The sequence below is a fragment of the Phocoena sinus genome, chromosome 11, assembly GCF_008692025.1.
Source record: "Phocoena sinus isolate mPhoSin1 chromosome 11, mPhoSin1.pri, whole genome shotgun sequence".
Lineage (NCBI taxonomy): Eukaryota > Metazoa > Chordata > Mammalia > Artiodactyla > Phocoenidae > Phocoena > Phocoena sinus.
Window position 1 is genome coordinate 39,089,506 of NC_045773.1, and position 13,093 is coordinate 39,102,598.

General features: G+C 57.8%; 2 protein-coding genes across 2 annotated transcripts; one reads left to right on the plus strand and one right to left on the minus strand.

Annotated features, from left to right (window-relative positions):
- Nucleotides 1-193: 193 nt before the first annotated feature.
- KLHDC8B (kelch domain containing 8B) lies at nt 194-5,422 on the minus strand. The gene is made up of 6 exons (XM_032650452.1): nt 4,901-5,422; nt 3,447-3,956; nt 2,225-2,389; nt 1,691-1,915; nt 1,491-1,592; nt 194-1,053 (listed from the first exon to the last, which is right to left on the minus strand). The coding sequence occupies exons 2-6, from the start codon at nt 3,820-3,822 to the stop codon at nt 857-859; spliced, it is 1,065 nt and encodes a 354-aa protein (XP_032506343.1). The 5' UTR covers nt 3,823-3,956; nt 4,901-5,422; the 3' UTR covers nt 194-856.
- Nucleotides 5,423-9,167: 3,745 nt separating this feature from the next.
- On the plus strand, nt 9,168-13,046 carry CCDC71 (coiled-coil domain containing 71). Its single transcript, XM_032648065.1, has 2 exons — nt 9,168-9,242; nt 11,221-13,046. Exon 2 carries the CDS (start codon nt 11,273-11,275, stop codon nt 12,776-12,778), a length of 1,506 nt encoding a protein of 501 aa, XP_032503956.1. The 5' UTR covers nt 9,168-9,242; nt 11,221-11,272; the 3' UTR covers nt 12,779-13,046.
- Nucleotides 13,047-13,093: the final 47 nt, after the last annotated feature.

A 13,093-nucleotide genomic window follows, 5' to 3' on the forward strand; every position in this document is an offset into this window, starting at 1 on the left:
ACAGCCAAGGCAATAGGGGATGGGGGTCATCCTACGTCACCAACAGAGAACTGAGGCTTAAGTGGGACTAAGACACCAGGACACTTTGGGGGCAGAGGCCAGGTCCTAAAGCCTCCTCTAGACCCTCATCCCTTGAGAAAGTTGAGGGCCAGGGGCTCAGGGGCAACGCAGGAGTCCACACCAGAGACCATAAGCCAGATTTAGCAGCACTTTTACTTCCACATCTGAACTCCCTGGATCCTCACAACAGCCCTGTGAGGTAGGTAGGGCAGGAAGGTTTCAGAGATCCCCATTTATAGATGAGGATGCTGAGGCACAGAGAGGTGAAATGACTTGCCCAAGGTCACACAGCCAGCAGTGTAAAGGGCCCAAAGCCACCATTCTTCTGGCCCTCTGGAGGTCCCCACATCCACTCCTGTACCCCTCTGTGTTCCCACCCTCTCTTACCTCTTCTGAGTCCACAAGGGCCTTCAAGGCAGGCTGACAGCTAGGACTTTTCAGGAACAGCCATTGGGGAGGGCCTGATCAACTCCAGGTAGGCACTGACCTGTGGGGCAGGAGGCCAGCTCTGCCCTCTCCCACTTCCCAGTTGGACAGAGGGCCCAGTAGGTTCCACAGCAAGGGTGGAGCTGGGCATGGTCCGTGAATGAAAGGGAGTAAAGGTGGGTATAAAGGTATGTGTGTCCTTTGCTAAAGATGAAGGCCACCCCCAAGTCCCAGACACGGTGTCTCAAGTGCCCCACCCTGTGCCTCCCTCATCCCACAGAGCCACAGTGAGCTTTCTCAGCAGCAAAAGGAACCACAGACATCTGCTTCTGGCACTGAACTGCTCCAGTGGACAGGTCCCATCAGGCATTCAGACCCCATCACGCAGACACAGTGCCTCCACAGCTTGACTGGGACCCTGGGCCACACCCCCGATGGCAAACAGCCGGGGCCCAGCCTGCAGACTAGAACAGGAGCAGCGGGCCGTAGGCATGGCAGGCAGTGCCTCCCAGCGCCGCCGTGCAAGGCTGAAGCCCTCCACGGAGCCCAGAGGGCACGGCTGGTTTCCTGCAGGAAGAAGACAGATGTTGTAAAGGGCGCAGGCTGCAGGGGCTCCAGCTCTTTTTCTCCCTGAGCTCAGAGCATGGCCCAGCATGCATTACCCCAGGATGGGCTATCCATGCGTTGCTATTCATTGCCCCCATTTCATCACTCATTCATTTATTCATTCACATTTCTATTTCTCCATTCATTCAGTGGTCATTTGTCCTATTTTTATCTCCTAGGCCCCTGCTGGTACAGAACCCACAGTTAGGTGCTGAGAGACACCCCAAAAGCTGAGCCAGGCAGACCACCCATTGACTGTTTTACAGATTGGGAAAGGGAAGCTCACAAAGCCCTGACCCCTGGAGTACCTAGAGAAGGGCAGGAGGTGGTGCTCACGCAGGGGGCTACTCTTTCCTGTCTTGGGCTCCCCTCCTATCCCTAGCCCCACAGAGACTCACCAAGGCCCCCAATGGCCACGATGTGGTCCCCAAGTGAGCCAACCACAAAGTCGGCCCTCTTATCCCTCATGCGCAGGCTTCGGGGCAGCTTGGTCCAGGACCCTGCAGGGGAGGGGAGGTCAGATCTAGCCCTCTCACACACACTGTACCCCTCCATCCCATGGAGAGTGGGAGAATAGCCCAGACCAGCCACTGCTCACCATGCTCCAGGTTGAACATCTCCACAGTGTTGACAAAGTGTGGGCGGGAGTAGAAATTGTGGGGCCCAGGCTGCTGCAGGCCACCCAGGCTAAAGACGCTGCCTTCGGCCATCACGCAGCCGGCAAAGGCCCGGCGGCTGGGCAGGCTTGGGTGTCGGGTCCAGGTACGGGCCTCCAGATCAAAGGCCTCAAAAGCAGTCACTGGGAGCTTGCCCTGGCGGCCCCCTGCCAATGGAATTGGGGCACCTGGGAGGCAGCCCAGGAGGCCTGAGAGCCTCTTCCTTTACCAGGTTGCTGAGCCTTTACCACTGCCCACCCCAGCTACCCATACCCAGCTGTGTGCACACCAGAGCACAGATCAACCGCAAAGATCCTTAGGCACTGGGGTTTGGTTTTCCAGCCTCAGCAGGACCACCAGAGGTCAGAGCCTCAGAGCAACCCTGGCTCAAACCAACAAAACTTCTCTTGTCCCACCATCCCAGATTAAGCTTGATCCCAGCCAACCTATAATTTTCCACATCCCCAGGTCCTTACCCAGGACATAGATCTTGTTCCCGTTCAGGAAGGTGGAGGCCCCGTAGCAGGGTGTGGGCATCGAGGGCAGCGAAAGCCAGCAGTCCCGGCGGGGTTCATACACCCGAACCTGGGCCTGGGGGGTTGTGTCAGGGCCCATTCCCCCCAGTGCATACACCATACCATCTGCGGAGAAAAAAGTAATACAGACTATCCCTGGGCCTGGCCACAGCACTCCACCCTGACAACAGCCCTGGTCAGGACTGGAGGTGGCTTAGGACAAACCTATTTATGGTACCCCTCCCTGGCAGCAGAAACCCTCCTGCCTGCCTGGAGTGGGGGCTGGGAGAGCTAGGATTCCCACTCTGGCCAGGGCCCCTTCAAGTGCAGAGCAGGAGGCAGCCAATCTAATTATAAGCCATCTCTGTCTCCCTGGAGACGCTATGGCAACCAAGTCTGGCATCCAAGCAGGACTGGTGGTCAGACCTGGAGGCCACAATGTAGGGACTCTCACGGGGGAAGGAGGGTGGGGGATGGTTTAAGCCAGGGGTGGGGGCCATATGGAGATCTGTTCAGCATGGAGCTCAGACTGGGGAGGGGGCTCTGGGGATCAGCTGGGGGGCTGGGAGAGGAGCTTGGGCCTGCAGGATGGGGGTGCTGTCCACAAGCCTTCTGCCAGCACTTCTGTACCCTGCCCTTTCACTAGAGTAGGCTCTTGCCCTGTTATACTCTCAGGGTCAGCTGGGGGCATGTGTGGGGGCCTTGGGCAGACAGCCAGTTAGCTAGGGGCTTCCATGGCAACTGCCTCCAGGCCAGCTTGGCTTTTGTCCATTTCAGTCTCCCTGGTTTGTTTGTGTGGTGCCAGGAATTTAAGCACTTGCCAGGCTCTGAGCCAAGGCCCTGCTCCCATCCCCCTCTCCCAGACTATAACTGTGGGAGTCATTGGGCCACCCCTCCTTGTCTCTTACAGAGGAGGAATGGGGCAGGGAGGTGGCTTGGGCCTCCCATCATGCTGGTGGCTAGCCTGGGCTCTGACTCCCACCTCACAGCTGGAAAAGGCAGTTTAGGCTGCTGCTAGCCCAGCTCAGAGCTAGGTAGGGAAGGGTACAAGAAACAAAGCCATGTCCAGGGCACCCAGGCAAAATTTACAGCTCTTGCCCAATCTCTGAAGGTAAGGGACCAAGTCAGGAAAGAATGGAGGGTGTTGGGGCACCTGAGGGACCTTCCTTGGAAGGCCACTCACCTCTCTCCACAGTTGCAACCCCCATGGCTGCCTGAGGTAGGGTGGCCCGACGCTCCCAGCGGCCCTCGTCAGCCAGGAAGGCCTCCACAGCAGCTACCGGGCTCTGGCCCTCATCCACACCGCCCACCACTAGCACCTGCTTGCCCAGTACCACAGCAGCCGCACCAGCCCGGGCAGTGGGCAGGGGTGCCAGTGCCAGCCACGTATGTGAGGCCATGTCCAATGTCTCGGCAGTGTCCAAAGGCAGTCCAGCTCGGCCACAGCCCCCCAACACTAGCAGGTGCCCATCCTGGTATGCCACTGTACCATATACCCGGCAGGTGGGCATGGGTGGGAACACCTGCCAAGCAAAGGCCCGGCCACCTCCTGTAGCCATGGTGTTCACCTCCAGTGGCAGGCCATGCTATCTGCTCAGGCTGCAGGCCTCACTGAAGGGCATGATGGGGCCACATCTTGACTCTACCAGGGCTACAAGGGAGTGTGGGGCCAGTCCAAGGATTTTGCTTTCACCTACAGAAAAGAGGGAAAACAAAGGGTCAGAGCCACTGACCAGCCCCTCAGGGTACAGATGAGCAGCCTGGCCCAAAATTGCTGGTGGGAAAAGCAGAGGGAAGACACACCTCCACTGCCTAGCACACTGATGTGGAGGTCCTCCTGGAGTGGGAAGGAGGGCAGTCTCCCAGTTACCCAGGCAACTTCCTGACTTGCTATGGGGCTTGAGGGATTCTCCTCCCATACTTTGCCCTCACCTAGTTGCTTCCCGGTTGAATCTAGGTCTAGGTGGGAGGTAAGGTGACTAGAATAGGACTTTCCACCCTAGCCCCCCCCCTTCCCTTTGCCTCAACAATCCTCACCCTGGTGCTCTGCATCAGTGGAGTTTTACTGTACCCTCCCCCCTACTGGCTTCCAGTGTGCTCTGGGCAGCCATCAGGGTCTCCAACCTGCTGCCAGGGATCAGAGTTCAGGGTATCCTTAAAACCCCTTTGGGAGCCATTCCATAGACTGCATCCATTCCCACCAGCAAAGGCCAAGATCAGGGTGTTTGAGACTGGGAGGGGAGGGGCTGGAGGCCAGAGTCCCACATTTCCCCTCAAGATCTACCCTCAGGGGTTTGCCCATGCCAAGTCCCCAGAGGCCTGCCTTCTTGGTGTCTGGGACGGGGAGGGGGATGATTTTTGGGAACCCACGAGCACTGGACTCTAGGTTCCCAGAGTCCAGGGCGTTGCCAGCAGAAATGGGCAGCTGGACTTCACAGATTCCAAGTTCCCTGGCTTCTCCTTTCCCGCGGGGAGGCACGCTCCTGGGACCCCTGGCGCGAGGGCCTCCTGGCGCGAGGGCCTCCCGGCCCCAAACTTCCAGCTCGCGGAAGGGGGGGGCGGGTCCGAGCGAGCGCGCTTGGGGCTCTACACCCCGCGCCCTAAACTTCCCCTGAGCGCGGCTCCCGCGGGACTCACCGGCCGGGGCTCCGGCGCCGCCGGGGCGCAGGGTCCGCGGTTCCGGTTCCGCTGGTGCCTGCTCTGGCTGGGTCTGAGGCCGGGCTCCGGCGGGGCTCCGGTGGGGCTCCGGCGGGGCTCCGGCTCTTCTCCGGCGCGGGGCGGGGCTGGACAGGGTCCGCCTCTCGTCCCCCCTCCCGACTCGGGAAAACCTCCCCCCTGCTTTAACCCCGCACCTGCCGTGGCCGGAGCAGGGCGCGCCGACCCATGGTCACACGGAAACCGGTGAACAGACAGACGGACATGTGGACGCTGGGCCTGCCCAGGATTTGGGGTCCGACCTCGGACTGGGGGAGAAAGGAAGAAGCGGTGGGCCGCACGACACGTGTATGGTGGGGGCCGTTCTCGGCAGGACCCAGCCTTGCGAGCACCGGCGAAGGGGCGGGCCAGCAGAACCTGGGGGCTTGAGAATGGGGCGCCTGCCCACCACCGCTGCGCTCCGAAGAGCCCACGACAGGCTTCGCGGCGGCGCCCCCTGGAGGCCTCTTAGGGTATGTCCTGGGCCTTTGGTGGGGGCAATGGCTCGGTCGCCCTTCCCCAAGCACTGATGAGGGCACAGAACAGGTTCTGTGGTGCACATTGAGGGTAGCAGAGGGTGGAGGAGCAGAAAGTGCCAGCCTCCATACTTGACAGGCCCTTCCACAGGCATGCGTGGGGGCAATTTTTGTGGGGGAGGGTAACAGAGCAGGTGATGAAGAGTCAGAGGCCAGGGGACCTCCCAGGCAGGTCACTCTGGGCTTATTCTGCAGGGCCTGAGGCCTGGGCTACTCTGGGACCCAAGGCACTTTGTGACTGTCCATCTTCAGGGTCCTGGGCCTGCCTCTAGCCAACTCCGGGGTCAGGCAAGAACAAGTTGGTGTGACAGAGGCAGACCTACCTCAGACCCAGACCCTGGCCCATCCTATCTTCTGAGCATCAAGAGTACTGGCTAAGTCTGTGAGCTAGGGGCCCATTTGTACAGGTCAGTGGTCACCTATGAGAAGAAGTCCTCGTGATTGTGCTTGCTACCATTTGTCCCTCTTTCATGGACAGCGTCTGCCTCATTTTCTCCAGAAGCACACCAGGAGACTGAGATACAAGTGCATATAGTTAATGTGGGAGATGAGGATAAGAAGCACTAGTAGAGGAGTGGCAAGAAGACAGGGAAAGCAGCCAATAAAGGGGTGTGTCATCAAATAAGTTCCCACTGTGAGCAACAAGGACCAAATCCTGCTGGGGACTCTGGGAGCCATTGTAGAACATGGGCCTCACATTATTGTTCCCATCAGAGCAAGGGAATGCTAAGGTATTCATTCTCAAATCTCCATCAGTCATGGGTTGAGAGCAACTTGGAGACATGAATACCCTAGCCTGCCTGACTTCTGGCCAGCCTAGAGTGTGGGCAGAGCATTCTGACCAGAGAGAGAGTCTTCAGTCCCTTTCAGGGGCTGGCAGATGGAGTTGGACAGCCCGCATGGAAATGGTGCCAAGGCTGGTTGCAGATCCTGGCTAGAAGGCTTTCATCCTCCCACTCCACTCTGCCCCCAACATGCTCCTCAGTTAGGCCAGTCACTGGTACCTTCCTCCATAGGGTATTCACACTGTCCTGCAGACCCCCTCACACTTCCCACTGTTCCCTTTCCAGGCCCCTTCCCCTCTCCTTTCCAGTAATTAAGCACATAAAAGCCTCCTGCCTTTAGATACCTCCCAGCACCCCAAGTCCTTCCATTGTTCCCTTCCTTCCAGTCAAACTCTTGAAGTCATCTTCTCTCACAGTTTCCATTGCTTTGGTGTTGGCCATCTTATATCTGCTACCACTACTCCCCAAAACTTGGTATTGCCAAAGTCACCATGGAACACCATATAGCTAAAATGGGGCAGGGTGGGGCAGCTATCGTCTTTTTCTCAACTGAAATCTTTCTGGCCTCTTCAAAGCCTCACCCACCCTTGTGACCTTGGCTTCCTCCTGCTGCTTGTCCTGCCCCTCGGAGGCTTTTACAGGCCCTGCTTCCTCTCTTTCCCCAGGAAGTGCCTCCTCAAGACCCAGCCTTGGCTTTTCTCCCTGGCACATAGACTCCCTCCTGGGGTGATCCCTCCAAGGCCACTGGCCTCACTCACATCTAGATCTTCACCAGATCTCTCTGCTCAGGTGGATATGGGTCTAGGGTCCATCACTAAGGGATATAAAAGATGCCAAATGGAGAAGAAGGGCTGGATCCTGGGACGGCCCTGTGGTCTCTCCAACCTCATCTCATCTGATCCCAGTTATGCCTGGGATGGTCAGCATCCACCAAAGTCCAGGTCAAGTCAGACTTGGCCCTGATTAATGATCCCAGAGAGTTCCATCTGGGACATTCTGGGTACCAAGAGGCAAAAGGATCAGCCTCCCCTCAGGAAGCTAGGTACCCCAGACCATTTCCCTGAACCCATATCATCCCCACAGTTCTAATGTGTGGAAGGGACACAGACTAGGGATGGACCTACCTTTTTTTGTCTTCCACTTTGCGCTGACCTCTAGGCTGGACATCACCAGAGAGGTATCCTCTTTCCAGGACACACCTAGGCCCATGTCATCCCTGGAGGTTGGACACTGCTTCTTCATGGAAGTGGCTTCTGTTTACACAGGCCTGGCCCCACCTGCACATGGGGGCCCAACACTGCTGGCTTTAGAGAAGCTGTAGAAGACAACTTGGGCAGAAGATGAGGCTGGATTGGTCCTAAGAGTGAACAACTAATCCTCAACCATGGATGGGGCAGAGATGGGGCTCACCCTCAGTTGGGGACTGGGAGTGCTAAGGTGGGACTTCCTGATTGCAACCCTGAGACCCTGGCCCTTGAGACCCCATCCTTCCCTTCTCTCTATCAATACAAGGGGCCAGAAGCATTGACCCCAGAGGAGCAGGAGAGTTTGCATTTCCTGCTGGACATCTTGGCTATGCTTAAAGGCACTGAGGACCCCACCATCAGGGCTGAGGCCCTGAGAAGCTCAGGTGCACAAGGTGAGGCCTAGGGTGGGGTGAGTGTTTCTCTCTAGGGGTGCCCAGACCCCTCTGTAGAGGCAGGGAAGCATAGATCAGGTAGAGGATCCTGGGGTTTTATGGGGAGTGAGGAGGGCTATCAACCAGTCCCCAAATGAAGCATCCAGTCACACTCTGTGACTGCCCATAGGCTTCTACCTGACACCCAGCTACCAAATTTACACCACTGTACATGTCAGGTCCAAGAGTTATGACAATATTTTTGCCTCTTAGCTCAGGCTCTGACCCAAGTACAGATGCCCCCACCATCTCATCCATGAAACCAGGACTTCCAGGTTGACTCCCAACCTGGAGTTGGGGGCCCTTGACCAAGAAGTGCCTTTGGTCAGAACAATAGAGACCATTCTGACCCTTTAGACTCCTAAGGTTAATTTTTACCTATGTTCTCTCATCTGATGCTGCTTGGGTAGTGAGCCCTGTAACTGTCACCTCTCTGCTGGCCCCAGGGTACATGTGGAAAGACTGTACAGGTGGAAAGAAGTCCCAATCTCTTAGGCCAAAAAGCAGGGATTTGGGGAAGAGTTAAGACTTTAGGGAGGGCTTTCTGCCACTGAGGGAGCTAAGGCTGGACCAGGGTCCTCCCACCACACCTGTGGGCATGCTCCTAAGCAAGTACACTCAGGCCCACACTGGTATGCTGGGACTCTCAGATTGGACATGCCCAGCCCAGCTTTGGGCTTATTTGCCACAAAAGTGTGCAAACCAGCCTTTCATACCACATGCAGTGGGCCCACTCTCAGGAATAGGGGAAGGCCAGCTGCCCTCAGAGGAGGTACAAAGAGGCTCCCAAGGGACACCTCAGGCAGGGTGCACTCCTCTTTCACCCTCTGTTCAGGCACCTGGGACAGAGGTGGGCCTTGCCAGTGGCTGTGGGAGGACTAAAAGGGTGAAGGATAGCTTGGACCTTGCCAAAAATCCCTCCCACATGTCGTTCCACCATCAAGCCCCTCAGAGAAGGTGTCAGATGGGCCCCTAATCCAATGCTAGTCTGGTGCAGTCTTGCCTGGGGCAGGGGCCGAAAGTGCCTCTGCCCCTCACACTCCTGCACAGGTCCGCAAGGGTTTAGAGAGGTCCCCTCTGCCACCTCCTCCAGGAAGTCTTCTTTGGTTTCCGCTTGTCCAGCCCCCAGACTTTGGGGGAAACGGGGTCTCGGGGGGTCAAGGGTCACTAGGGCGGGCCAGGTCCCGGAAGCGGAAGCGCGGCGCACTTCCGGTGCGCAGCAGGCGGCCATGTTGGAGCAGCGGAGGCGGCGCAGAGGCGCGTCCTGGGTCCCCGCGGCGGCGCCGGTAGGTTGGGGCCGTGGGCCTAGCCACGCCGCGGAGGGGTCGTCCGCGAGGCGGCAGGGTGGATGGGCCGGGCGCCCGGCTCCTTCGGAACCAGCGCCCTCCGCCGGTCCGGCCGAGACCCCCAACCCCCACCCCGTGCCCAAAGACCCCACCCTGGGGCTGTGCGACCCGGTCGCGCTCTCATCGCCTGTCCCGTGCATTTCGCTTCCTCTAAGGCCCCCCGCTCCTACCGGCGGCTTGGGTCTTAGGGACGCGGACTCCCAGCCTGAGGGCCCTGATCTGCTCCCGCCCCAGTTCCGCTTGGTTAGGGCCGCTCCCGTCCCGCATCTTTTCATCAGCTTCCCCGGCCGGCCCCGGGGACACTTGTGAAGGGAAGTCAGGGGTCGGGCTGCAGTCTCTGTTTTCCGGAGCCTCTTGGAAAGCCCAGGAGACCCCTCGCAAGGGCCCAGGCCGACCTGAGCGGAAGAGCCCCCGGTTCACCCCCAGTATCTGTTCCTGGAGGTAACAGGTTCCTCCTTATTGTACTCACAGCCCTGGGAACTACACCCCTTGGGAAAAAAGAGAACTAAAGTCATGTGTAAGGACTGTACTTGGAGAATGGCCTCTGGAGAGGGGAAGTGCCCGAGACACCTGAGGATCCAAGAATGTTTCCAAACAAAGAGCCCCAGGGCACTTCCTCCAGGGAATTCTGAAAACTTCTGCTCCACTAGGGGGAGGAAGAAGCTGTACAGACTCACCTCTTGGCCCCAGAGACTTGCCTGATCCCAGCTGATCTTTTAATTCTACTGTGCAGCTGCGGAGCTGTCTCTGCGACCCCTCAGTGATGGGTTAGACTAGATGTTAGTCATGATTGACGGCCTACAGCTTTTAAAGAGAAGCCTGGGACAACTTGGGTCTTCCCAGACAGCTCCAAATGGGCTGTACCAAAGTCTTCTTCCAAGCCCTAGTTAGGACAGTTCAGATCTCTAGGGTCCACTTTATTAACCATCTTACTCGGAGTCATTGGCTCCCAGACCTTGGGCTCTTGGTCTGGCTGCCTGGCGCCAGGCTGCCTGATTGCCTAGAGATGTATTATTAGTACCTGCTACTCATCTTTTTAGTTTCTGTTGAAGGAGAGTCTGGCTTTTTCCCTGGGGTTGGTCTCCGTGGCTCTAGTGCTAGGAATTGGACCTCTGAGTGGACTGTCTGGGAACTCTGAAAGCAGAACTTCTGGTGGGCAGGGAGGTCCACCTCTGGGCACCTGAACAGCAGCAGCTGTAGGAACAGAGATGGTCATGGACTTTGGATGTAAGTCTGGGCCCTTTGGCCAGCATTCAAAGAACATTCAAAGCTTGTATTGCCCTGCTGTCCCCTGTTTTTTCCAGCTAGACCTCCCAGCCCTGACCACAGATTGCAGTCACACCAAGTTTGCCTTACTCTTTCTCACTTTGGAGCCATTGCATTGGCTGTTGCCCTTTTTGCTCCATCTCCATCTGGTCCTTTCCTATTCATCATTCATGTCCCACATGAATATTCCTCTCCCGGGAATCCTTCCCTTACCCATTGGCAAGCTGAGCTGTGTGCCAGTGTGCATTCCCAAGAACCTTGAGGGTATCTCTATCTTGCCTTCTGTACAGGGCTCCTGGAAGACAGAGATATTTGCCTGTATTCCCAGTGTTGAGTCTAATACTAGGAATTTGGCCAAGCCCAGATCTTTCCAGGGGCCCATCAGCAGGTTGGATGGCTCTGATGAGCTTATGGGCATGTATCCTGAAGAAGCTGCCTCTGACCCATATGAGTCCCCCACCTCTACCCCCCCACCCTCCACCGTGATAGATGGAGAAGACCAGGGTTTTGCCCCAAGGAGTGGCTCACTCTGGCCAGGCCCCTCTGTGTCAATAGATGTTATTGTGAAGATTGCTGGCCCTGATTGACCTATCTACTGGTCCTGGCCCCTGTCTCGGTGCTGTTCTTATTGACTCTTCCTTTTGCCTTGGAGGTGCCAAGCGCTGGTTTGCGGATACCCAGGCAGATCTGCAGTGCCTAATGCCATGAGCGTGGTGGTGCAGCATGTGGAGGAGAAAGCTGTGCACTCCTGGTCACGGATCACCACGGCAGGGAAGAAGGCCCTGGAGGAAGCGTTGCTTGTCTTTAACCCCATGAGCCAGGATCTCAGTGCCACTGAGGCCCAGCTTGTGGCCTTCCTGCAGGGCCTGCGGGATGATGGCTTCCAACCTACCATCCTGCGCAGCGGTGATGTCTATGGCTATAGTTCGTGCACAGCCAACCCCCCAAGCCAGACAAAGCTTCAAGCTCGTGCCCCCACCCCAGCTGCCACATCACCTCCAGCCAGTGCTCCCCGAACTGCCATGCGGCTGCCTGCAGGCCGGGCCACGCTGCTCCCCATGCCACTGTCTGGCAGGCTGGCCAAAGCATCCACACCAGCCCTCGCCAAGCATGCCACTACCAACCTGCTACTGAGCTCCCTGAAGCAGTCAAGTGCCAGCCGTGCCCGGGGTGCAGCAGTGGGCTTTCCCACCCACCTCTATCCAGGTGTCTACCCTGCCATGCGGCTCTCCGTTGTCCTTGAGGCCCTGGTTCCACTCAAGACTCCCATGGCCTGCTTGGGTGCCAAGCACAAGGCACAGTCACTGCAGCTCTCACTTGCAGACTCTCCCCTGAAGCTGCGGAAAGGTCCAGGGAAGAGGCTGGGGAATTCCCAGCCCAAAGCTCCCAGAAAAGCCACAAGCAAGGGCTCCAAGTGTCTGACTCGAAGAGGCCCCAGGGCTGGACCCCGACAAGGCACTGGGCCCCAGAGCAAGGCCTACAAAGCCTCTGGTTCCTTCAGTGGCCCACGAATGAAAGGTGATTGTGCTCTGGGCACCAAAACAGCCCAGGCCAAAGCTTCCCGTGCCCAGGCCAAGGTGGCTCGAACACAAGCCAAAGCTGCCAAGGCCCGGGCAGAAGCCAAGGCAGCACGGATCAAGGCCAAGGCCAAAGCCAAGGCAGTGCGGGCCAAGGCTAAGGCCAAGGCAGTGCGGGCCAGGGCCAAGGCCAGGGCAGTGCGGGCCAGGGCCAAGGCCAAGGCAGTGCGGGCCAGGGCCAAGGCCAAGGCAGTGCGGGCCAGGGCCAAGGCCAAGGCAGTGCGGGCCAGGGCCAAGGCCAAGGCAGTGCGGGCCAGGGCCAAGGCCAAGGCAGTGCGGGCCAGGGCCAAGGTGGCTCGGACCCAGCCCAGGGGCAGGGGCAGGCCAAAAAGGTCTGTTCAGGCCAGGACTGCAAGGAGGGGCCGGAAAAGCTGCCCTGAGACTGTGGGACAGAAGAGGAAAAGGACTGAGGAGGCAAAGGATCTTCCTCCCCAGAAGAGAACACGGCTTGGGCCCCAGTCCCCTAAGGTATGGCTAGGACCTGGAACGGCAAAGCTGCTGAAATTCCGGGCCATCAAGGTGGACAGGCAGTCCTCAGATGATGAGGTGCGGCAGCAGGCTCAACGGATCCTCCGTGTGAACCTTTCCCCTGTAATACGACTTCAGCCATTGCTGCCATACTCAGCACCCTGATTTCTTCACGTAGCAACGTTTGGGGAAACTGAGCCCAGTTGTCTGTGTGGCCAGTGGCACAGTGTGCAATGCCCATGGATTCTACAATCCTAAAGACTCTGGGTGCCTCTCCAGGGCCCTGGGAGCCACCAGCCTCCTTTCAGAGACGGGAGGATGTGGGGTGGGGTGGGCGGGTGGGAGGGATGGTGTCATGGCGCGATGCACTGTGACTTGTTACTCTTCAAGTTGTATGTCCACTATTCCATCTATCACGTTTTATACCTTTCCACCTTCCAGTCTCCCTGCCCACACTCCATGGTCTTTTTTTGTATATGT